Source organism: Puntigrus tetrazona, chromosome 13 (assembly GCF_018831695.1).
Source record: "Puntigrus tetrazona isolate hp1 chromosome 13, ASM1883169v1, whole genome shotgun sequence".
NCBI lineage: Eukaryota > Metazoa > Chordata > Actinopteri > Cypriniformes > Cyprinidae > Puntigrus > Puntigrus tetrazona.
The window spans coordinates 9,336,784-9,360,268 of record NC_056711.1 but is presented as its reverse complement, the minus strand read 5'-3'; the positions used below and the strand labels follow the sequence as shown (position 1 = coordinate 9,360,268).

At 37.6% G+C, this 23,485-nt stretch overlaps 3 protein-coding genes across 6 annotated transcripts in view; 2 read left to right on the top strand and 1 right to left on the bottom strand.

Moving 5' to 3' along the window:
* vcla (vinculin a) overlaps positions 1–17,816 on the top strand; it is a 34,997-nt gene extending 17,181 nt beyond the window's left edge. The window contains exons 7-22 of one of the 4 annotated variants that reach the window (XM_043255020.1): positions 2,328–2,418; positions 3,203–3,350; positions 4,088–4,241; positions 5,428–5,603; positions 6,245–6,435; positions 7,704–7,903; positions 8,223–8,351; positions 9,245–9,394; positions 10,031–10,139; positions 10,220–10,522; positions 10,611–10,735; positions 11,275–11,460; positions 13,608–13,808; positions 15,246–15,449; positions 15,540–15,644; positions 15,723–17,816. In XM_043255020.1, coding sequence (XP_043110955.1) covers positions 2,328–2,418; positions 3,203–3,350; positions 4,088–4,241; positions 5,428–5,603; positions 6,245–6,435; positions 7,704–7,903; positions 8,223–8,351; positions 9,245–9,394; positions 10,031–10,139; positions 10,220–10,522; positions 10,611–10,735; positions 11,275–11,460; positions 13,608–13,808; positions 15,246–15,449; positions 15,540–15,644; positions 15,723–15,869 — 2,619 coding nt within the window. In that variant the 3' untranslated portion in view covers positions 15,870–17,816. Of the gene's footprint in view, positions 1–2,324; positions 2,419–3,202; positions 3,351–4,087; positions 4,242–5,427; positions 5,604–6,244; positions 6,436–7,703; positions 7,904–8,222; positions 8,352–9,244; positions 9,395–10,030; positions 10,140–10,219; positions 10,523–10,610; positions 10,736–11,274; positions 11,461–13,607; positions 13,809–15,245; positions 15,450–15,539; positions 15,645–15,722 lie in introns of all 4 variants that reach the window. The other 3 variants (XM_043255019.1, XM_043255022.1, XM_043255021.1) reach the window with 3 other exon arrangements.
* ap3m1 (adaptor related protein complex 3 subunit mu 1) lies at positions 17,725–21,991 on the bottom strand. The gene is made up of 9 exons (XM_043255023.1): positions 21,878–21,991; positions 20,753–21,033; positions 20,417–20,588; positions 20,204–20,341; positions 20,000–20,085; positions 19,516–19,649; positions 19,199–19,406; positions 18,974–19,118; positions 17,725–18,675 (listed from the first exon to the last, which is right to left on the bottom strand). The coding sequence occupies exons 2-9, from the start codon at positions 21,023–21,025 to the stop codon at positions 18,575–18,577; spliced, it is 1,257 nt and encodes a 418-aa protein (XP_043110958.1). The 5' UTR covers positions 21,026–21,033; positions 21,878–21,991; the 3' UTR covers positions 17,725–18,574.
* Positions 21,992–22,596: 605 nt separating this feature from the next.
* The window catches only part of adka (adenosine kinase a), a 130,127-nt gene continuing 129,238 nt past the window's right edge, over positions 22,597–23,485 (top strand). The window contains exon 1 of the mRNA XM_043255263.1: positions 22,597–22,750. Within this exon, the coding sequence (XP_043111198.1) occupies positions 22,599–22,750 (152 nt within the window). The 5' untranslated portion in view covers positions 22,597–22,598. The remainder of the gene's footprint in view (positions 22,751–23,485) is intronic.

Sequence of the window (23,485 nt, the reverse complement as noted above, 5' to 3'; positions counted from 1 at the left end):
AGAGTCCTACTCTTGAAGAGTGAGTTCATCATTGCCAATTGTCAGTCTGCCTTTACATTGTAATTTCTACACAGCAGGTGCTTGTGATATCTGTCATGAGATCAGGCATGTTCAAAAAGATAACCAGACTCCATCATGAAATATTGATCAGGTTTAGGCGCCCTGCACTGTTTCTGAACTCTTTGCTCGTAATACAGCAGGGTCTGAATAACTAATGCAATATCGAATTGTAAAGCAAGAATGAAGTTCATTTTTACATTTAAATATATAATTTTCTTTACTTTCTATGCACTAACTTTCAAGTTGTTTCTGCCTTTTGCCTATTGAGACAGTAATATTACGAATAAATATTATTATTATTATTATTACGGTTTAAAATAATAGTTTTCAATATTTTAAAAATGTAATATATTCCAGTGATGACAAAGCTGAATTTTTCTGCCAAGAACAGCTGAATTTATTTATTTGAATTCTGTAATCTTGTAAAAAATATTTACAAGTTCATCTACATAAAAGTAAAAAGTATAAAAGAAAAATATCACTGACCCCAAACATTTGAACTATATATAAATGGAAAACTATTTACTACATTGAATTTTTTTAATATATATATTTTTTAAATCATATGTGAAGGAAACAAAACAACAAAAACCAGCATATAACATTTTTCCCGGCTTGCAAATGCAACCCAGAGTGCACACAAATAGGAAATGACTCATAAACTTACAAATAATGTGATCTGTCTTGTTGGATGCTGAAAGGTTGGCTGTAAAGCAGCAGTTACTGGATAGCAGGCAGAGGAAATGGACTGGACAGATAATTCGTTTTAGCCGAGAGAAGACTCATCGATTATACTTGCGCTTCAGGTTTGCTTCAGGATAACCACAAACTGTATTCATTTGTTTTATATGGATTTATGAAAGCGGGTTGACATGAATTTAGCTTCATATTTTTTTTTTTCAATTTTAGCATACAGTATTTAGTAGTGAGATAGATGGTAATGGGCAGCAGGCACAGGTTTCAGGGGATCATTTCCTGTCTGTGTCCCTCTCCTGATTGGATCTGACTGCTGCTTCAGCTGCCAAAGAGTCTCCTGCTAGAAATACCACAAGCAAAAACAACTCCATTCAAGTCTTTTTAAAGGTTCGTTATCGTCTTGTCTTGCTGAATCAAAGAAAACAAAGCAAAACAGATTAGCATCGTAGTGCTGCCGCTCTGAGATACCCCTCTCATGTCTTTCTCATATACTAAGACTGGGGCCTTAAAACCTTGCAACAAGTCAAAAGATAAAAAGATGCAAATGTGGCTGAAGTACAGGCAATTAAAAAGAAATGCAGGTAACCAGTATCATTGATATATACTGTTATTATTATTCTTTAATTAATATTTTGAATGAGTTTTTATTGTTATATGTTTATATTTTCTTTTTTATTTTGAAGGTTTAGTTACTTTGTTGTGCGTTTTTTAGTACTTTATACGTCTGTATAGTTTTTTTTTTTTTTTTTTAATCAGTTTATTTTAAGTTGTTTTAGTACTTCAAATTAAACCATTTAAAATTCAAACCATAAATGACGCCCTGGCAAACAGCTGAAATAAAGTTTCTTTATGACATGGTTTTAATTTTAGTTTCAGTTTTAGTCTGCAAGTAACAAATTAAATTACTACTCCAGTTGTTTCATTTACAGTTTTGAAAAACCACGTTTGCGCTCTTTAAAGTGTTATAGACAGTTGCTCAGGAGGTGCTAGGTTATTGAAAAATACAAAGCAAAAAGTATAAGTCTAATTGCTTAGAACGCTCATAGTACACATCTCAACCAGCTGTACATATTTTGAAGCATCAGTATTGAAGGCATGACCTTGATACTCATACTGAACCTAATTTCACACCCATGCCCTTCATTTGTCTTTCAGTGTTATGCTCTTGATATGCTCGTTTTTCTGATAATGTGTGCATTGAATGCGTTGCCTGTGCAGATGACTATTGCTTTAGACTGCAGTAAAGAGGAGCGCCATACGCATGGCTGAGTTACCCAACCAGATGGGTTCTCCTTCAGATGTGTGCGTGGTGCAATGGAGTGTGAAGTGGTGATTATGTGGGCCGCTCTCACACTTTGTGTGTGTGATTGAGAGAGGCAGAGGCTCCTCTTGCCCATCAGAGGGAAAGAGCTGCAGAGCCCCCTCCCTTCAGCATTTACTCCTTCATATGAGCACCTAAACTGCAACTGCAACAAAAAAGATGTAACCACTTAGATCCGTGCTATGACATCCTGCCCTGTGGGCCAGTTTGACAGACGTTACTGACTAACACACGCTCTTTCTCTCTGAAGGACACAGAGGCAATGAGGAGAGCGCTAGCACTGATCGAGTCAAAGATGGGTCAGGCTAAAGGCTGGCTGAGGGACCCTAACGGTCTACCAGGTACACGTATTAGCTCACTGTGATATTTTAGGTTTTTGTGCTGGAAACAATTTTAAGTGAAATAAGATGGATTTTTGGATCTGTGTCTCTTTTTACAAGCTAAGAGAGAATATACAATGGAGGCTTGATTATATGATGGGGAAAAAGGAGTAATAAAAACAAATTTTTTGAGAAGAAAAAAACTATTAAATAAGATATTTTAAATGTTCTTTAATGAAATCTAATACGAAATTATTAATAATTTATATATAAACATATTAAACATTTATATTATATATTAAACTATTATATATAAATAAACGTTTGACAGCATTGACATTTTCCAAATTTTAAAGAAACAATTATTCTAAAACATTTGATATGTATCAAACATAAAAATATTTGATATATTATTATTATTTTATTTTTTTATATAATTTATTCCAGTGATGGCATTGTTGAATTTTCAAAAATATATCTTTGATTCTTTGATCAACACAAAGTTAAAAGAGCAGCATATATTTGAAATAAATCTTTTATTTTATTTTAAAAATATATATTTTTTTCTGTCAGTTTTTACATTTTTACAATTTACTTATCTTTTGCTTAATAAAAATATTAATTTCTTATTTAAAACCATAATGTTACTGAGTACTAATAGTACCCTTTAAGGCTAAATAAGTATAAAGGTGTTCCTTTTGAAAGGGTTTTCTTTTATTATGTACATGATATTTTTGTAATGTACATGATTTTAATGAAATTGTGTTAAAGGTTTGTGGCTTAACACTTTCTATGACACCTGCAGGAGATCCGGGAGAGCATGCGCTGCGCCACATACTGGATGAAGCAGGAAAAGTGGGCGAGCTTTGCGCAGGGAAAGAGAGACGAGAGATCCTGGGAACAGCCAAGACCTTGGGCCAGATGACAGATCAGGTGTCAGATATGCGCGCCAGGTACGCCCCCTTCAGGTGCACCCGGAGAAAAGGCCATAATCAAAGCCCATTATGCTGCTGATTCAACCGACTTCGAGATTCCTCAATTCAGCGTTTCACACTGAGAGCCAAATGCCACCACATGTTCCTGTAGCGCTTGCGTGAGCTGAATTATGCATCGATGCAGCTGTTTGCTGTTCATAACAATATTCATCATCCTTTATACAACGTATTACCCCTGTGTGATGCGTCTCAGGGGCCGTAACTGTTTCTAATTTACAACACGCAAAAGTGTGTCGGGTTTTTCAGTAAACACAGTTTAGACGTTGTTTGTTAGCGGGCTAATTCTCCGGGGATTGTTTATCCCTGACTGCTGAGTACAGCAGAAGGAAGGAACGGTGTGGTACAGTTTTGGTCCATGTGTCAGGGATGTTGAAAGCTGGAGTGAAAGTGAAAGATCAGACGCTGGGCTCTGACTTCATTAGAGAGACTCAAGGAAAGCAGATTAAAGGCTGAAGGGCCGGATAATCAGCGGCTGCCCTGGACCACTGATCACTCCAACACACAGGGGCTCTTTACACTGACCTTCACGTGCAGTTCAGAGGCTTTTCATGTTTCATTTCCATGTTTAATCAATGTTAACGGGTATCGTGATGTATTATGTATTAAGTCATTCTTATCCGCAGTTGATTTTGTGATCGTGAAAACAACTGACTATTATTTGATTGTATATTTTTTTTTATATGTTGTGTCTTCAGAGGTCAGGGTGCCACCCCTATGGGTATGCAGAAAGCTCAGCAGGTGGGCCAGGGTTTGGATATTCTGGTGGGGAAAGTGGAGAACGCTGCTCGGAAGCTGGAGGCCCTGACCAATGCCAAACAGGCCATTGCCAAAAGAATCGACACGGCCCAGGTACGCCTTGAAGCCTGTTTTGTTAGTAAAGCGGTGCTCATTTGACCCTTCACAAACACCTGCCCTACTTAGTTACTGTTGCTATGTTCGACAAGCCATGTCTCTCTCACACTACATATCATGTTCTCACACAGTAAAAAATACATCGCGGAGCAAAGGGTAAAGACGAGACAAAGCAGCTTACTTGTGGTATGAGGTAACAAGGTGTCAGCTTTAGCTTTTTAATATCTTTTTTAAAGAAATTCAAACAATGAATGCAGTTCTGTGGATGTTTAATATGTCGTGACAGATTGCTGTTTTGCCTCAAATCAAGCTCTTTGAGAGAACAGTCAATTGGTTTTGCTTCAGGACTCAATTAAAAAGGCAACAAGTACCATGATTTATACCAAAACATGTTTCAACCCAATATTACCAATGTGAACAACTGTCTTTTTAGCAACAATGGAATGTATTCATTATTACTTTACATAGAAACGTTATTATTACGGATATTATATTTGTTAGAATTAAGACAGTTGCAAGACCGCAAATATTTGAAATGATTAAACATAAGCTGAATTGAGATGACTCTCCATCAAATTCACTCTTCTAAGATTTGAGTCAATGAATGGCCACTGATGACCACAAAAATTGTTTTCCCTAAAAGTTCTATTTTTATTTTAGTCTATTGTTAAGATTTTATTATATTTTGCTATATTCACAGATTTGAAGAGATTGTATATGTATCCCATAGGACATGTGGGTACTTAAAATGGGTAGTCATAATTACAGACGTGCCTTCATTTAAAAGCTGTTGCATAAATCTGTCTGGACTAATGTTATTTAGTGGAGATGTGCTGCGTCTCTTAAGTATTTAAAGGGTGGAGAACTGAAAAACTAAAAGAATACTTTTACTTTCTGCTGTCAGCATGTGATTTATATAACATTCCTTATGCTGAATGACAATATGACTATAAATATTCCTTCAAATTCAAAACAGGAAATGCCAGTCTACTGTAGTATGCTCATTCTGATAATAAAGGAACAGAAGAATCTAAGAGTGTTCTGTGAGATTACTTTTGAAGATACTGCTGACTCTTAGGTGTAGTTCTAGATATGCAGAATAAAATTAACACAATACACATTTAGGCATGAAAGGATTATTGCTGATAAAACTGAACTTGTTTGAATGGTTGTTCCTGTACAGAGCTGGCTGGCGGATCCTAACGGCGGTCCGGAGGGGGAAGAGAATATCCGTGCTCTTCTGGCGGAGGCCAAGCGCATCGCTGACCTGTGTGAAGACCCTAAAGAGAGAGATGACATCCTGCGCTCCATCAGCGAGGTCGCAGGGCTCACCGCCAGACTGGTCGAACTTCGGAAAATGTAATTATGGATCTACAGTACATATAGTTAGATTCCTTCATTTACAGAAACATTCAAAATGTTCTTTCTGTTTTCAAAGAACAGATGGTTTTCAGCTTGATACCATTCATGCCAGTCTGTTTTGTTTATGTGATGTTGTGACTTTGATATAAACAAGATGAAAAATGTAAACTTGATAAAGCAGTATCACTGTTAGGACAGATTGTGTAACCAAGATAATGTGCCTAATGTGGCTCTTAGGGGTTTTTTTTATTATCAGTTTTTGAAAATGACCTTTCATGCAGTGAATAAAAACGTCCTGTAAAGAAAGTGCTACATGAAGTTATTGTCTCTCAAAAGAAAGAATTGACTGTGAATTATTGTCTTTTTATTGACTTCAACATGAAACATTAGCACATTACCCGCCAACTTGCCGATCTTTTACTTGGTTCTGAATGAAAATGCAAATTCATTGTTAGCCACTAGGTTTTGCTTTTGGAGCAGTAAAAATAGTTTCATTACCTACAATAGGGGCGCTTTAAAGAAATGATACTTTTACTCAGAAACTATACATTCAGTTCAAAAGTGTCAGTAGATGTTATGTTACAAAAGATTTCTTTTTGCAATAAATGCTGTTCTTTTTGACTTTTTTTGTGCCACAGGGGTAAAGGAGATACTCCAGAGGCTAGAGCTCTGGCCAAACAGATTGGCACAGCTTTGCAGAACTTGCAGGCAAAGACTAACCGTGCTGTGGCCAACATGAGACCTGCCAAGGCCGCTGTTACATTAGAGGGCAAAATGGAGCAGGCCTTGCACTGGATCAACAACCCTGGAGTGGACGATCGTGGAGTAGGTGGGTGGCAGGATGAAGTGAACTCTTAAATGTGACAATCCATTTACATTTAGAATTAAACCAATAACCGTTATTATATCTGCATCTGTTATTAGTGTAGTAAAATTCTCATCTGGTCATTTGAGGCAATTACTTTTCCCCCAAAGGATGACACTGGCGTATTGAATGACTTATTCATTCGTATGGAACTAGGCACTTGACTCTGGACCTTTATATGATGTGACAGATGGCTATTTCCTCAGTCCCTGTTGTATTTATGTTCATACTTAAAATATTTCAAACCATAAATAGCTGCTTCGTGTCCTATTCACAGCAGGTCATGTTACTTTCAGGTTAACTTAGTCTTGGAGTAACTCTAGACCACTAGCTGCATGAGTTTAGTACCAGGGCTTGTCTCAATTCACGTATTTACACAAGTTTGTACTGATAGAGACAATCCATACTTTCAAATATATAGCAAGGCAAGTGTTGGGACATACTCTCATAAAATAAAATTTCATCTTGATACCACAGACCTTTGACAGATTTCTCAATTTAAAATCCACCATAAACTGTATACTTGTTATTTTGATACACTATGATTTTGTATTCACTGTTTGTCTAAAAACTGCATACTTGGATTCTAATATTGCATAATATTTATGTGATGTGTTAGTACTTTTACTTGAAGTAAATGAAATTGTAATTAAGCAAAAGCATATATATATGTGAGTAGATTTACTAATCTAGTATTGCTTAATAATTAGCATTCAGTCAAAAACAAAATTGTGTATGATTGTCAAATTAATGGCAATTTCAAATCATAAAGAAGCTGTTGCCCTCCACTTGAATGCATGAATATATCTACACAAACAAATGACTGCCAGTGGGTTTGTCTGTGGCTAATTAACATAATTATAAATGAATTAGAAAATGATATTTGACAATTATTATAACCACCCATTTTATAGATAGTGTTCAAAAAGTAACATTTTAGTGCAAAATAATAATTCTCACTGCATTTTTATAGTTTTACTTAAAATGCATCACATCTGGGTTGGCACTCACATATGCATTATGAATAAAATACTAGAAACGTTTTGTTTTTAGAAAAGGTGGCTTGAAACAAAATGTTTCTAATATGAAACATTACAGACAGTGGTTTCATCTTGTGTGCTTTCTTTCCCGCGTTTCTGGAGCGTTTGTAAAACCTGAGCGATCATTTGAGGCAGAAAGGACGCTTTTCACCGTTCAGTCTTAACGGGAGCCTGTCATGTCTCTGTCTGTAGGCCAGGCTGCCATACGGGGGCTGATAGCGGAAGGCCGCCGGCTGGCGAACTCTCTACCAGGTCCATACAAACAGGATCTGCTAGCAAAGTGTGAGCGAGTGGAGCAGCTGATGATGCAGTTGGCAGATCTTGCGGCACGGGGAGAGGGAGAGAGTCCTCAGGCGCGCGCCGTGGCTGCTCATCTTCTGGAGGCAATTAAAGTAAGGCATCGTGTCCCCCTTTTCTATTAAAAGATCCTGCCATCTTTCTCACACAGCAGGTGTGGGTGAGGCATAATCAGATGTTGAGATCTTCTCAAACGGGAAGTGCAGAGGTCAGATCTGCTGGCTCTAGATCAGTGCAGCACACAAAGCACCAGGGCGTTTAGCTCAATGCAATATATAAGCAAATGCCGCCCTCTGCTGGGAAATATTTGCACTACACCATTTATTTTTCTACTATTTTGCTTCAAGCAAATGACTTTTTTTAGTTTTTAATTGTATACATAAATAAATCATCATATAATGTTTTTCTTTCAAGGATCTGAAGGCGAAGATGCAGGAAGCAATGACCCAGGAGGTGTCTGATGTTTTTAGTGATACGACTACACCAATTAAACTCCTGGCTGTGGCAGCAACGGCGCCTCTTGAGGCCCCCAACAGAGAGGAGGTCCGTTGAGTATACAGTCTGTTTTAAACAGAGCGCAGCTTGCTTTTCAGCGTCATATCAAATATGCTAATTCACACAAAACGTTCCAAGCCCTAAATCTAATTGTAAATAGATTTAAGCCATTTTTAGAAGTAAATAAACACTTTTATTCTTGAGATTATTATTTATTTTGAAGAAATCCTCCAAATCATTGTTTTATACTAAGTGCCCTCAATAATTAGAAATGGCCAAAGGGCCCCCAAATTTTTTATATTCTTGCACTAGTTTCAACTTCTGATATCTGAGTGGCGCAAAGACAGCAAGTAGCTGTCACAGCATGTGAGTACTAATCTAAGTTCTCACGCACAAGTTAACAATTAAAACACGAGATTTATGTCTGTGAAGGTAAACAGCTGGAAAAAAAATAGCAGCAATATACCGTTAATAAATCAATAAATGCATTGTTTTCTTGTCTCCTCTGAGACTGTGCTTATCTGTGCACCCAAAGACAGAACACTTAGCATCATTTGCTCAAACTTTTGTCATTGCGTTAGAACTGCTACACTGTTGTCGATTGTGAAATCAAAATGTAGATGCACTGGAGACCTGATTATAGTCCCTAAACCTGGAAAAGGTTTTTCTGATCAAATTCATGATTTGCCACTTAATTAAAAGTAAGCTAAACTAAAATAACTGAAACTAAATACACTAAAACAACAATAGTAAAATTATATAGCCATAAAATACTTAAAATGCTAAAAATATTTAAATTGAAGTGAAAGCTAAATGAAAGCTAAATGTGAAAATTAAATAGCATTTAAAATTCAAACAAAAATGAAATAGTATATCGATAAAATGGAATTATTCATTGTAAAAATAATAATTATAATTAATTTATTATCCTTCCCCTCTAGGTCTTTGAAGAAAGGGCGTCTAACTTTGAGAATCATGCCAATAGACTGGGAGCTACAGCGGAGAAGGCCGCTGCTGTGGGGACGGCCAATAAGAGCACAGTTGAAGGCATCCAGGCGGCTGTGAAATCAGCCCGAGATCTAACACCTCAGGTTTGCAGCTCATATATACAGAATGGACGCCCAACTCTCTGCTTATGCCAGAGCTACTTTAAGGGCACATAATGGAGTGCTTGGCCTGGTAGCTGGACAGAATTCACAGTATCAAAGGGCATTCAAGCTTTTTTGATGCCAGATACTATTAAATATGATAATGATCTTCAGTGAGACTTTATTCTTAAAATAAGACTGTGAGAAAAGTATTTAGTGTTAAATTATGAGAACGTTTCTAAAATTAAGAGCTTTTATGTTTTCACAGTGCTAAAGTTAGAATTAGATTTTTCATCACAGGAATAAATTACTTTGTAACAATGTTAATGATATTTTGCTGCATTATAGTATTTTGCTCAAATAAACGGATAAAATAATAGAGCATAAGAGACCCTTTAAAATATTAAAACATTTTTGGATTATTGTAATTTCACCTTTGTTAAAAGATGGGAAATTACACATTACTAAAAGGTTGACAAAAAAGTTTTTGATATATCAGTGCACAGCTTTTTTTTTTTTTTTTTTTTTTTTTTTACAATTTAAATTCTACCAATAAAGGCTCTCAAAATGAGCTCTTAGTCTGGTTGTGATCTTAATGATTTGTCTGACACATTTATCTTTTGCTGTACTCATGAGCAGGTCACTTCTGCTGCACGCATTTTGCTGAAAAACCCTGGCAACCAGGCTGCATATGAACACTTTGAGACCATGAAGAACCAATGGATTGACAACATTGAAAAAATGACTAGTACGCAAAAGTTCATATCACACAGAATACCACATCAAATCTTTAGAAATTCTTTCAAATATTCACCATCTTTATTTCAGGTCTTGTGGATGAAGCCATTGACACAAAATCCCTCTTGGATGCATCAGAGGAGGCCATTAAGAAAGACATTGATAAATGCCGGGTTGCGATGGCCAATGTTCAGCCCCAGATGTTGGTTGCAGGGGCCACCAGCATTGCCCGGCGGGCTAACCGGGTCCTTCTGGTGGCCAAACGGGAAGTAGAGAACTCAGAGGACCCTAAATTCAGAGAACTGGTCAAAGCTGCTTCAGATGAACTCGGTAGAACAATCTCACCTATGGTTATGGCTGCCAAAGCCGTGGCAGGAAACATCCAGGATCCAGGTCATTTTTTTTTGTTCTGGGTACATTTACAGAACAGAAAACAATTTCTCCTATTACTGACGAAGAATCTTTTTCTCCTTATGATCAGGTTCACAAAAGAGCTTCCTGGACTCTGGCTACAGGATCTTGGCTGCTGTTGGAAAAGTCAGGGAAGCCTTCCAGCCTCAGGAGCCTGACTTTCCACCTCCACCTCCAGACCTCGATCAGCTGCATGTAAGTCAAATTAAAGCATCAGTTCAGGCCTTAAAGACGAGATTGCTCTTTTCTACTTAGTGTGACGTATATCCGAGAGAAACAGCTTCTACAATGTAAAAAAAAAAAGGGACTTAAAGGGACTGTTCCAAAGGCCCACCCTCCTTAGTTACTGTTGCCACGACTGAGAGCACATGGTTTAAAATATTATTTTTTTATTTAACACTGAGTTTTGCAAGTCATGCATACAGTGCCGGACATGACAGCTTTTCTGGTACGCAATACAAGCACTTCCGTGAAATGCATATTACCTTTAAATCAACCCTCCGGACATTTTTATATTTATTTATATTGAAATGGCTTCAATTGAGTTTTTACCGCGTTTTAACATGGATTTTTATGGTGACTGGCTGTAGATGACTGGCAAGACGGCAGATAAGAGGCAGCAGCACATAATGAATGCATTCTGCTTGGTCAGATCGCCTGTCAATCAAGCTCTTTGAGAACGGTCAGTTCTGTCATCATTTTCAATAAGATGATTATTGATATGATTCTATCAGGTCAGTGACGATCAGGCTCCCCCCAAACCACCCCTCCCAGAGGGAGAGGTTCCTCCCCCGAGACCTCCACCTCCAGAGGAGAAAGATGAGGAGTTCCCCGAGCAGAAAGCCGGCGAGATGGTGAGCGAGCCAATGATGGTGGCTGCCAGGCAGCTACACGACGAGGCCCGTAAATGGTCCAGTAAGGTGAGTGGAACTGTTATTTTTATTTTTTACATGGACACAAAATCACTCCTTGTAGTACTTTAGAAATACATTATGGCTCAAAAGTTTGGGGTCAGTAAGATTTATTAATTTATTGGATGGATGCATTAAATTGATTAACAATAACGGTAACGTAATGTTGCCAAACATTTTTATTTCAAATAAACTATTATTCTATTCATCTAAGGTTTCCAACAAAATATTAAGCAGCAAAATAATAAAAAGCCAGTTTTTTGAGAAGCAGATTAGATTGATTTCTGAAGACCAATATGACACTAAAGACTGGAGTGATGGCTGAATAAAAATTCAGCTTTTCCATCACTGGAATGAATGACTTTTAATATCTTAACAGAAAAAAGGTCATTTTGACCAGTAATATTTCACAAAAACTGTTTTTTTAATGCAACCTGAATAAACAAACACTTGCTGACCCCAAACGTTTTAACAGTAATTTACTGTAAATGAAACACAATACTAAATAATTGTAAAGATTTAGAATTTAAAATTGTGCTGTAAACTAACAAAGACCGTCAAGACAAAAATGAAAAATGGAAAAAAAAAATTGTTCAAATGTTTGAGATGCGCTTTGTGTACTGGTCTGCTTTTCATGAATGTGATATGTTGCCTTTGTTGAAATCTGAATGTTTTTGTTGTCTTTAACCTGAAATGGAAATCTCTGTGATGATTCCAGTTTCATGGGGGAAAAAAGAACGGAAACTGTCATCTATGAAAGAAATGTTTGCATGCTCTAACGTTTTAACAAGTAGACTCGTTTTTTTTTAACATAGTGATGGAGCGGTACGTGAATTTTCTTCGCAGCTTTACCACAAAAGAGCTTCTGCAATGGAACAAGAAAGTGAGAAACAACACACGTTAACTTTTAACTAATGGAAAATGACTCCATTGGATGCAATATCAACTGGAACTGGGTCGGGGCTGATACAAGCTCTTTACGAAGGCTTTAGGTGCTAAAAGGTGATGTAAGCAATAATGCTTAAAATCAGATGTCTATAGTGAGAGCCCACTGGGTGTGCTATAATTATTGGTTGTGTCGTTGTCCTTTTGTGGATGTTTCTTGTTTTGTTTGCCATTTCTTCTACTTCTCTAATAGTACAGCAGTCCCTTCGTGGCTTTGTCTTGGTCCTTGTGTGCAGTTTGTTTTCCTGCGTGTTAACGTGGTCTGTATCTGCACACACCCCCATTTATTGCTCGTTCAGTTATGATAATATTCACTTTACTAATACAGTGTAAAAAATGAGGAATAGCTGAATTATTGAAATACTTAGATATTGCAGATAGATAAACAGAAAAGCTATCATTCAAAGGTTTTTGGTCAGAAATGATTTTTAATCTTATGCTCACCAAGGCTGCATTTATTTGTTTAGAAAAATGGTAAAAAGTAATACTGTAAAATATTATTAGTTTTCAATAACTTTTCATAAATCATTCTGACCCTTCATAAATCGTTCTGTTAAGCTTAGCAGGTGTGCGGCTTAATATAAAAGTATTTATTTGAAATAGAAATCTTTTGTAATATTACAAATGTCTTTAGTGTCATTTTGAGCCATTAAAGAATATGTAAAATTAAATAAAAACAACTTTATACCCCAGACTATTTTGGCAGCTATAAATAGCTTTTTTTAAGAGAGTAGTCTTACCTTATCCTTGTAATAGTACCGTATTTAATAATAAATGATTGGAAAAGTACAAAAAAATCAGGGCAATTTCAGCACAGTCTATATAAAATAATTTATTAGGAGTATTTTTAGCTTGAGTGTCATTCAAGTTAAAATATAAACTCATTGTAACACAATCTTTTAAAGCATTTTTTTTCTTCTGGAGAACCCATCATGTATTTGATCATATCTTGTTGGGGGCTTTGCTTGTTTGCTCTATGTCCAAATTAACCACCCAGCTTCTGTCCTCAAATTTAAGTGAGAATAGATCAGTTACATGATTTTCAGTAGACATTATAAACCCTGTGGCAGACGTTACCCAGCAGGACCCTCCCAGCTCTCCTAAATCCAGCTGTTCCCACAATCATGTCCTGGGAATCTCGTACTAACTCTGTCCTTCTTTCTCCATGCTGGCTCCTTTCCTCCCCTCCTCCTCCTCCTCCTCCTCCCCAGCCTCCCCAGCCTGAGGTGACAGACGAGGGTTTTGAGGCCGCTGAGGCGGAAGTAGATATAGACGATGAGGATGAATTCACAGACAACGAGGATGATTTTGAGCCAGAGCTGCTCTTAATGTCTTCCAATCAGCCAGTTAACCAGCCCATTTTGGCCGCTGCGCAGTCTTTGCACCAGGAGGCTCGCAAGTGGTCCAGTAAGGTACTCCCTTTTTCCGGTCCCGGCGGGCCGCAGCATCCCTTCTGCATCCAGATATTACTGTGGGAATGCTGAAACCAGATAGCTGATGCTGCTCTTGCTGCTGCTGTTGTTGCTTCACACTTGGGTCCGGTGTGTTTTTTGCTGCTGGGGTTGCCAAATGACCGCGACTGGAATGGCAAGTTTGTTGTGCATTTCTTGGACAAACTGATACTGGCTTCACAAGTCACTTCCCTGCTCATTTCTGATAGCTGTCACGCCTCTGTGCCCCGATTTGAACGAGGAGCCATTCACTCAACCGCTGCTGCCAAACACTCTGCTTTTTTTTTTTTTTTTTTTTTTTTTTTTTTTGCCAACCTGTGAAGCCATGGATGACAGTTTCCCAATGACTTCGGAAATACACGTGTTGAAGTCATGTCACATGCCTGTTTGTTTGTTGCACACTTTTTCTAACCGTTTAAACGAACCACGTCAAAGCCATTGTGGGATATTACATTTTAACACACAAACTTTGCATGCCTGTGTATGGCCATAACTGTCTCACTAAAGAATCATTCAGAATTTAAGGTATTGTTTTTGAATAATTATGAATTTGTTAGATGGGCACCATGTTGTTGACCAAATGACAAACTGGAGGACAGTGCATTAGAATCTACAGAGCCCCTAGAGTTACATTTGCAGAGAAAAAAACGTTTCTTGTGCACACAGGAAAACTATGAAAATTTCTTTCCGTCGTGGATGAAAAGGTATAATTTTTAATTTGTATAATCTTACATTTTTTCTTGCAGTCATGAGATATAAATTCAGAATTTTGATATAAACTCACAATTGCAATTGAAATAAATGTAGAATTGTGAGGAAAGTTGGAATTAGCTTTTTTAAACAAAATTCCAGAAATTTTTTTTTTTCCAGATTTTTTTTTTTTTAATCTGAATAATTTGTTTTGAGCGGAAATCAGCTTCTATACTTTCCCACATATGCAAGGAACTTAAATATGCAAACAAAAAAACTTTTAACCCAACATATATTTACAAAACAGTAGCAGGCATATATGCAAATGCTGTTCCACGTGCTCACAAAGATTTCTTGTTCACATGTATTTGTTTCTCATATTTTGTCATAAAAAAAGTGACTTCAGGAGCCGTGGTAAACCTATACTAATTTCAACAAGGCATGACTGATGTGCACTGGATGAAAGTCGTGATTCTAAACACCATTTGTTTGCCTTTGTGACATTTTCAAATGTTAGACATAGAAGTTAGATCATCATCAATTGCGGTTTAATAACAAGCAAAAATGACAAGCAACCGACTCTCTAGGAACAGTTGGAGTTTCTTTTAGTTATTTTACATTTGACATGTTTTTGCTATTGTACGATTGTTATCAAACCCTTATATTGAATCCTTATGCTATGTCCACATGGGGTTTTTTCCCTCTCAGGGCAATGACATCATTGGAGCAGCGAAACGCATGGCCCTGCTCATGGCCGAGATGTCCCGTCTAGTGCGTGGAGGCAGTGGGAATAAACGTGCCCTCATTCAGTGCGCCAAGGACATCGCCAAGGCCTCCGATGAGGTCACACGGCTGGCTAAAGAGGTAGCCAAGCAGTGCACAGACAAACGGATTCGCACAAACCTCCTGCAGGTCAGTGGCACAAATATCAGTAGTAGTAGTAGTCAAACTGATTTGCAAATCGTCTCGCTCATCAAGCGCACCCTGGCATGTTTATTCCAGGTTTGTGAGCGTATTCCAACTATTAGCACTCAGCTGAAGATCCTGTCCACAGTCAAGGCCACCATGCTGGGACGTACAAACATCAGTGAGGAAGAATCCGAGCAGGTGAGAACACATGGTACATCTTTAATGAAGGGTTTATTGGACTGGATTGGAATTAATATGACCGTGTTTGGTCCTAAGGCCACCGAGATGCTTGTGCACAATGCACAGAACCTCATGCAGTCCGTCAAGGAGACGGTCAGAGAAGCAGAAGCCGCCTCCATTAAGATCCGCACAGATGCAGGGTTCACTCTTCGCTGGGTCCGAAAGACCCCTTGGTACCAGTAAACCGAGGACTAGTTGATTTCCATTAGCAATCTGCATCTTTGCCTTTTCAAACGTTTTGACATCTGATAAAGGGTGGATGGTGGAGAGAAAGCACCCTGATTCTTACTTTTTTGGACATCAGTGTTCGGCTTGAGTTTTGGGGGGACTGGTATTACTTCCTTTTTATTTACTTGCTGGCATGGGTACTTGGTACACCTTCGCTGCTCCTTACGGAGGCTATTTTTGTCCTGAAAGTTTGCTGTTGTTACCTTTATCTCACACTACTGAGGTATAGTGCAGGAGTATACAGGAAGCAAATTTTTAAATATATATTTTTGGTATGTTGGGTTTCCAAATTCCAGGTATATATATATTTTTTTGGCATGAAGAACTTTTCTATTTTGTATTGGAGAAAAATGGCATGATGCCTCTCTCGAAAAATGTTGGAGTTCATGATGAAATTTACTTTAAATTAGTTTTTGACAATTCAATTTTCTTATTGAAAATGTATATATTTATATTTCTTATATTTCATCAGAACATTATCACAGATCACTTTTTAGTTGCAAATATACTACACATACAATGTTGTACGTTTTACTTTGCTATTTTGCAAAAACCCATGGCTGTTTTTTTTTTTTTTTTTTAAGTTCTAATTCATTATAATTAACTGTTCTTTGCTCATATTTATAACAAACTTTTGCTTAGCTATTTATTAAACATGTTAATGCCTTTTTTTGATTGGTCATGCCATTACAGAGATGTATTTTGCATGGCATGGTTGATGCCAAAGATTTAGTTTTTTTTACACTTAATATCCATTAGCTATCAAAAACACATCTATCATGTAGACATGCGAAAGCTTGGATAGTTAACACTAAAATTCTTTATAATTCATTCACACTTAGGTTTGTGAGAGAGTGAATGATTATTTAAATTTGTTAAAAGAAAAGCACAATCCTCACAACAGTTGAACTGTTCTCTTAGCTCAGTCTTTTTACAGTTTACGACTGTAATTTTGATGTTCCTCTGTGTGACTGTATTTGCAATTGTAGAATATCGTGGATGGAACCGTCTTAATTGTTTTTAACCATTTAAACAGAATGGGTAACAAGACCCAGGTGGCTTGTTTATGTGTGATACCTACGAGTTTGAAGATGAGGTTTACCCAAAAACGAAAAGTCTATCAACACCCTCATGCCGTTCTTAAACGGAAAATATTTTTGTCTATGCAATAAGTCAATGGGGACCCCGCTGACTTTCAATGCATGAACGAAAACTGAGATATTTACCAGTCAAGCAGGTTTGGAAAGACACGAGGGTGAGAAAACGGCAGATTTTATTTTGCGTGATCTACCGCTTTAGGGAGTGTGCATTCATACTATGAAAGTAGCACAAACTCATCATCCATTATTAGCTGAAGACGGACTCTGAATTCTCTGTACAGCTACACAAACACCATCACGATGCTTCACTGCCTTGCATTCACTTAAAAACTCTTAGCTACAACACACGCATTTGAAAGAGTATCTTTTCAGCCCCCAATATAGTGCCTCGTTGTGAAAGTTTACAGGGCTGTATCTGTATGTGTAATAGCATGTTGTGGGTTCTGATGACATTTAGAAAGGGTGAAATTACTGCTTTGTGAATGTATATATGACACTAATGTTGACTTTTTCAGTGTCACATAGAAAAAAAAACATCTTATGTGCCTCAGATTAATAAAAAAAAAAAAAAAAAAACCTGTTAAGGTGTTTTGTTTGGAAACTTCATTCCCCAAATAGGTCAATAAAGGGATTTTCTAATGTTGTCAAACATATTCAAGGGATAATAAACAGGTATTCGTCAAAAGTGGAAACACACAAAAGAGACCTCGTTTTTGTTCGCAAACTTTATAAATCTGAAGGCTTTTGGTTTAAATACATATGTAGTTCCCTTGACAATTTACAATAAAAAAATGCAATTGTGTGTCCTTGTGTGCAAATCCTCAAAGCTTCATTAAGGTAGAAGAACCTGCATATCTACTGTATGAGTGCAGGTCAGTGCAACAAAACTGATTTTGTCACTCACACTGGCTCCATAGTGCTTGTATGTGGCAAACTACTCTAGGTGTATATTGTCTCTCGAGCAGAAACAGCTTCTATTCACCTCTGAACAGTGATGTGGTTGTGTAGTAGATTGCATCGTTGTAAATATATGTCCTGCTATAAGCATGACTGTTCTTTTTAAAAAGGCCATTTGAGTGTGTGAGGCCTCCTCGAAGCATTTTTTTATCATTCAAAAGGCCACAGAGCAAGAAAATAAATTTAAGTGAAAAATGTAAGGCCTGTGAATATGTGCAGAAACTCTCAAGTATTGTTTTGTGACAGTAAGATCTAAGACTGTAAAGCAGTATTGTGATTAATCTAATGCGTTTCTGGCATAGATTTGCCGTACCTTCAACCTAAAATATTAATGGAATGTTGTTGATATGAAGTGAAAGATTCCCAATGCAAATGCTCTCCCAATGCTCTCCAGTGGAAAGATTTTCACTTCTTGCAAATTGCCAGTAACTGTCACAAAATAAGATAAATATTACAATAATAAATGTAACTGCCATATTTAAAAAATAATAATAATAAGGGAGGTTGCGCACAAGGCTGCGATCCTGTTTGATTTGTCACTTAGAAAATGGCACCTCCAATAAACTTTTGGCATATCCTTGTGATACTACTCTGCAGCTGGCCTCATGTCCTGACCTGGAACTTCCCAGCTTTGGTCACATATTTCACACCCTTGAATGGCTTATATTTCTCTCCGTACATGTCTAGACGATTGACTTTCAATCCTGTGAAGCAGAAGAGAGAGTGAAGGAAGCATCAATTTATTTATATAACACACTTTACGCAAGTCTGAAAATAGGTTTTAGGATTTTATTAAGGTATGCCAAGCCATTGTTCAAATAAGTAAATTTGTGACATTGGCATATATAGATATATATAGAAAAAGTGATCTAACGCTCAATTAAATATGGTTACAGCAGCTTTTTGTGCATTTTTAAAAGCGTGTTAATAACAACAGTGCTTTATCACAAGGTCATATTGGCAATGAATAACGACTAAAGCTGATAAAGGACCCTAGCCTACCTGAGATTGCCAACTGCTGGATTTTCAGGTCAATGTTCAGACTTGGGTTCTCCTCTGGTTTAGGAGCTCCAGACTGCAGGCTTAGGCTTCCTTTCAGATTGGGAAGCTTCTGGGGATTAAGTTTCCCTATATCCCACACCAAAATCTACAAGACAACAGACGAAAATTGTGTTCTAACTGCTGTGGCAACTGCTATAAATCAATGAAAATGGAAATGCATCTGACCTTTGTGACGGGGTCATAGTTGTAGGTTCCCTGAGTTGCATTGAGGTTGGCACTGAGAAGCACTTTGGGCATGTGTACAGTCACTACCAAACACTCCACGGTCTTCCCCATGGTCTGCTTAGGACCCACAGTGATATCCAGTCTTCCTGAAGATCCAGTCTCAAAGAAACTGATGTTCTGCTTCACGTATACCGGGATTGCTACAAGGCTGCAAAAACAGGTAAAAAACTTTTAATGGGCAATATCTAAATATATATCATACATGTTTTAGGTTTACTATTTACAAACTATTCACTCCAGACCTATGCTCTGCTTACTTCTGAGCACTGATATGATACGACATGAGCTGAAAGTTTCCATCTGGGGGAATGAAGGAGATAACTCTCTCACTTTCCCATCTCTTATAACGGACGCACGGATGAAAGCTTACATCGTCCAGGAGCCTGGGGTTCTGTGGAGAACATACAGTTTTGTTAAAAAAAAAAAAAAAAAAGACTGCATGTGTCATATGGGTTCATAAAATCCACATGCTTATTACTATTTTTAGTTGGCATGTTTTAAATAATCTTAGATATAGTGTATGTATGATACAGATCTTGTTGTGAGCCAGTGTCTGACTGTGGGTATGTTTCTTTTTTTCTTTTGACCTTGTATTGTTTAAGGAAAATGCCACAATTCAAATTCTACATTTGTTTATTTCCTGATGATCCATCACTTCAGTTCAGTGCATTTCATATGGCTGATGACACAGCAAAATAAAATACATCCCAAAAAAAAATGAACAAGAAGAAGTGCTCTGACCATAAATGAGAGAGTAAGGTCTGGCATTCCAGAGAGTTTGACACAAGCATCAATAACTCCCTGGATTTCTGCAAAGACTGTAGTTCCTGAAAAAGAAGAGAACGCTGATATTAAATTGAAAGGAAATTCACAGTATTATTCATTCATTCATTCATGTAATGAATCTAACTGAATTAAATTAAAATGTCCTAAAAACAGTTTTACCCGACTTATCCAGGATGGCATCGATTTCTTCCACCACATCAAAGTAAGCCTCATTATTGGTATATTTCACACCCGCTCTTCTCCATGGGATAGTGGACAGTTGTCCAGTAGGGAGGGTTTCGCCAACATTGCTACTGCCTGAGAATTAGAAATCAGTTAGCTTCTCAGCATCACATAGCCATAAACAAAACGCTCGGGAGTGTGGTGTTTTACCCGTGATGGTGTTGACCATCGACCGCAGGATTGTGGGAGGTCTGATGAGTTCTTTCAAGATGTTGGATTCTGTAGCGAGGGGGAAGCCGTTATCCAACATTTCTTCCAAGAGCTCATAGACTATGACCATATTGTCCTTGATAGTGGTCTCAGAACATTCTCCAAAATAGTCCTGCGTAAATGATCACGAAAAATCACATCACTGAACACACGTTCTATACATCTACAATAAAACACACGCTAAGGTTTCTGAATAAAACATATTTTCTTCAAATAAGTTCTTACTAAACCCAAACTCTTTGAGAGTTTGCCACGCCGCAAGGGGGTTATTGATACCTGAAATGTCTCTGCGACTCGATGCAGAAATTCTATTACAAAGAGTGGAGGCACTTCTGTTTGGATGACAGAAACAAAGAAGATCTTCTCACGGTAGATGTTTATGAGATAGTGATGAGGGGTGCGGATGACGGGAGGCACATTGTCAGGTTCCACTGCCTTCTCGCGTGCTTCGAAAAAATAATCGCAGACGGAGCGGCTTATGACACTCTTCCAGTGTTTCTCCAGGAATAAATCGCCAGCATTGTTTATCAGAAACAAGCTGTGAATCATGATGAGGGCTGGAATTTCAACAGGATGAAAATGGGACAATGAGAATGAGAGTCACGGTGCTAACAGCAAGTACGAGCTACTATATTATTCCAGTGTTTGGAGAGGAATATGCCTAGAACATTCAAAGTTTTTAAGACTTGTTAGAAAAATAACATTTAAAAGAGGGTTGTTGGGATAACACTTGAGTAATGTACTAATGTACTATGAGAACTAAGAAGTAACCTCACCCACAAATGAATGTCTACATTTATTTTTAAAGCCATGTCTTTGTAATCTGCTTTAAAGTCACTATCCAAATTAAATCCTCTGTGTAAGAAATAAAACTATTTTCTAATTACTCTCAGTAATTAGGATAGTGGCTTTAAAATAGATTACAAATGAATCCCTATTTGATCAATGTTTATCCTCATATAATCAATTAAATACTAAAAATAAATCTTAAATTGTAGTGGCCAGGGGTTAGATCTAAATGCGTGTACTTTTGTGCGCTTTATGAAGCTACATTTCAGGTCCTGAGCTCTGTGCAAACAACTCTATTATCCTGTAACAGTACATGAAAACTTTAGAACCTAAATTTCTTCCTGATCTATCATAAATGGTCGCAAACAAACTTGTGACATATATATCACTATAAATTCAAAGGCAATGCGGGACATTGTGATAGCTAGTTAAACAATCTATCAGAAAAAAAGTAAAAAAGAAACAGAAAAGCAGAAAAGTTGTTTCCTGAAAGACTTACAGGATATTCTGCATCTGCCGATTATCTGAGACAATAATGCTCAGCTAAACAAATACAGACAGTCGGTTGTTCATAACTACACATATCAAAACTTATTTCTAAATAAATCTTACTTGTAGACAGCTGTCTTGATTAATGTTTTCAGGCAGTATCTCCGCTTGCAAATGTGGCAGATGTGTCACTCCTCCTTCCCGTTTCATGCGCTCGAATCTAAGCCTGTCGCGAATTTACATTAAAGTAGATTTAAAACACAGACACCCGCTCCTTGCGAAAAAAAGTTTAAGATCAAAGTCGTTCAACTATACCTCTACAAAGCATGTGTTTAGTTAAAGCTTATTTTAGCTTGGGAGTGTATTTTTTTGTACCGGCAATACACAAGGACAGCTATGACTGTGGTAAATTTTACTCTCCAACGTTGGAATCATTTCCTCGAATCGGTTCTTTTGAACAACTCTTTTCAAAGAACAATCTGATAAACAGATTCACTGGTTCTTTATATTATTACGTGGTCCCTGGCGTATAGGATTAAAGTTTATTATTGATTTATTCAGATATTGTTAAAATAGGGGCTATTTAAAAGTTCACACGTTTGCAGTAGTTTATTTGTAGCAGTTTTGCTTCGGTTCATTCACTGAACAAAGAACCGAATGATTCATTAGTAGCTCAGTAGCAGTTCCGAGTAATTCCTCAGATCATTACGAAACGGATTAATTAAATTAAGGAAGATGATTCTTAGTTCAAATGGGTCCGTGGGAACAGCTCTGGCCGTTTCAGTCCGGTTCATGAAGGAATAGTTCCGAACCATTTTGTGAATCGATTCAACAAAAAGATTCGATGCAAAAGAACTATCCGCCAACCGCGCCTCCAGATGCTTCATTCGCTCAACAAGGTACCTTGAGCATATTTGATAGAGCACTATCACGCTACAGCATGGCGTCCGATGAACCTAAAGCCAAGAGGATTAAAATCGAGGAAAAAAAGATCAGGTACAGTAATCACAAGCATCGGCTAAACAGCGTAGAATCAAAACGTATGTTTGGTGTTTTATTAAACACGGTGCGGTTTGTTTGCGAGCACTTTTGGGTCAGAGGTCTAGTCTGCGTGTCACTTAAAGTCCATGTGCTGTCAGTTCAGTGCTTTCAAAGGCACATTGTCGTTGCATTGGACAGGAATGTATCTGGCAGTTTTCCCATTATATAGTAATGCCGGCGAATCAGTTCGGTTTCGCTGCAAAGCATAAATCACAAACTCGTGATCATGGAGCATTTTTTAATGAGTGAACGCTATTCAAAGCGTTTAACAATCATTCACGTTATTCACAGTCGAGCGGTGAGTTCGTGTTGTTGTGTAACTATGAAGACTACTTTTGAACATGTGTTGCCCTTGAGTGTTTTGTATCTACCACTGGAGTGTCCCTCCGGCTCCACGTGTCTTTTGTTATGCACTCGGGCTCTGCTGCTGCAAAAAAGCCTTCCTGCCGTACACGGTCACAACAGTATATAACACGCATGCATATATTACATAAATGCACGCATGCATTAAAAACATAAACGAACACACAGTAGAGTTGTTCGTTTAGGTTACGCTCCATGCACAAATGTTGGTTGCAAGTTGTGTAGGTCACTTTCCCGCGGGTATTTCTGTCCCAAACCTATTGACGCCCGCCTTTTCAGATATGCGGTGGCTTTAGCAGCGCTGTCATTACGAGCGATCAGCTATGA

Coding starts and splice junctions, on each gene's coding strand:
- ap3m1 (XM_043255023.1), bottom strand. CDS start 21,025: ATGATTCACAGCTTGTTTCTGATAAACAATGCTGGCGATTTATTCCTG. Junction 20,589..20,752: donor GAGTCGCAGAGACATTTCAG/GTATCAATAACC, acceptor TCATTTACGCAG/GACTATTTTGGAGAATGTTC. Junction 20,342..20,416: donor GATGGTCAACACCATCACGG/GTAAAACACCAC, acceptor TCTAATTCTCAG/GCAGTAGCAATGTTGGCGAA.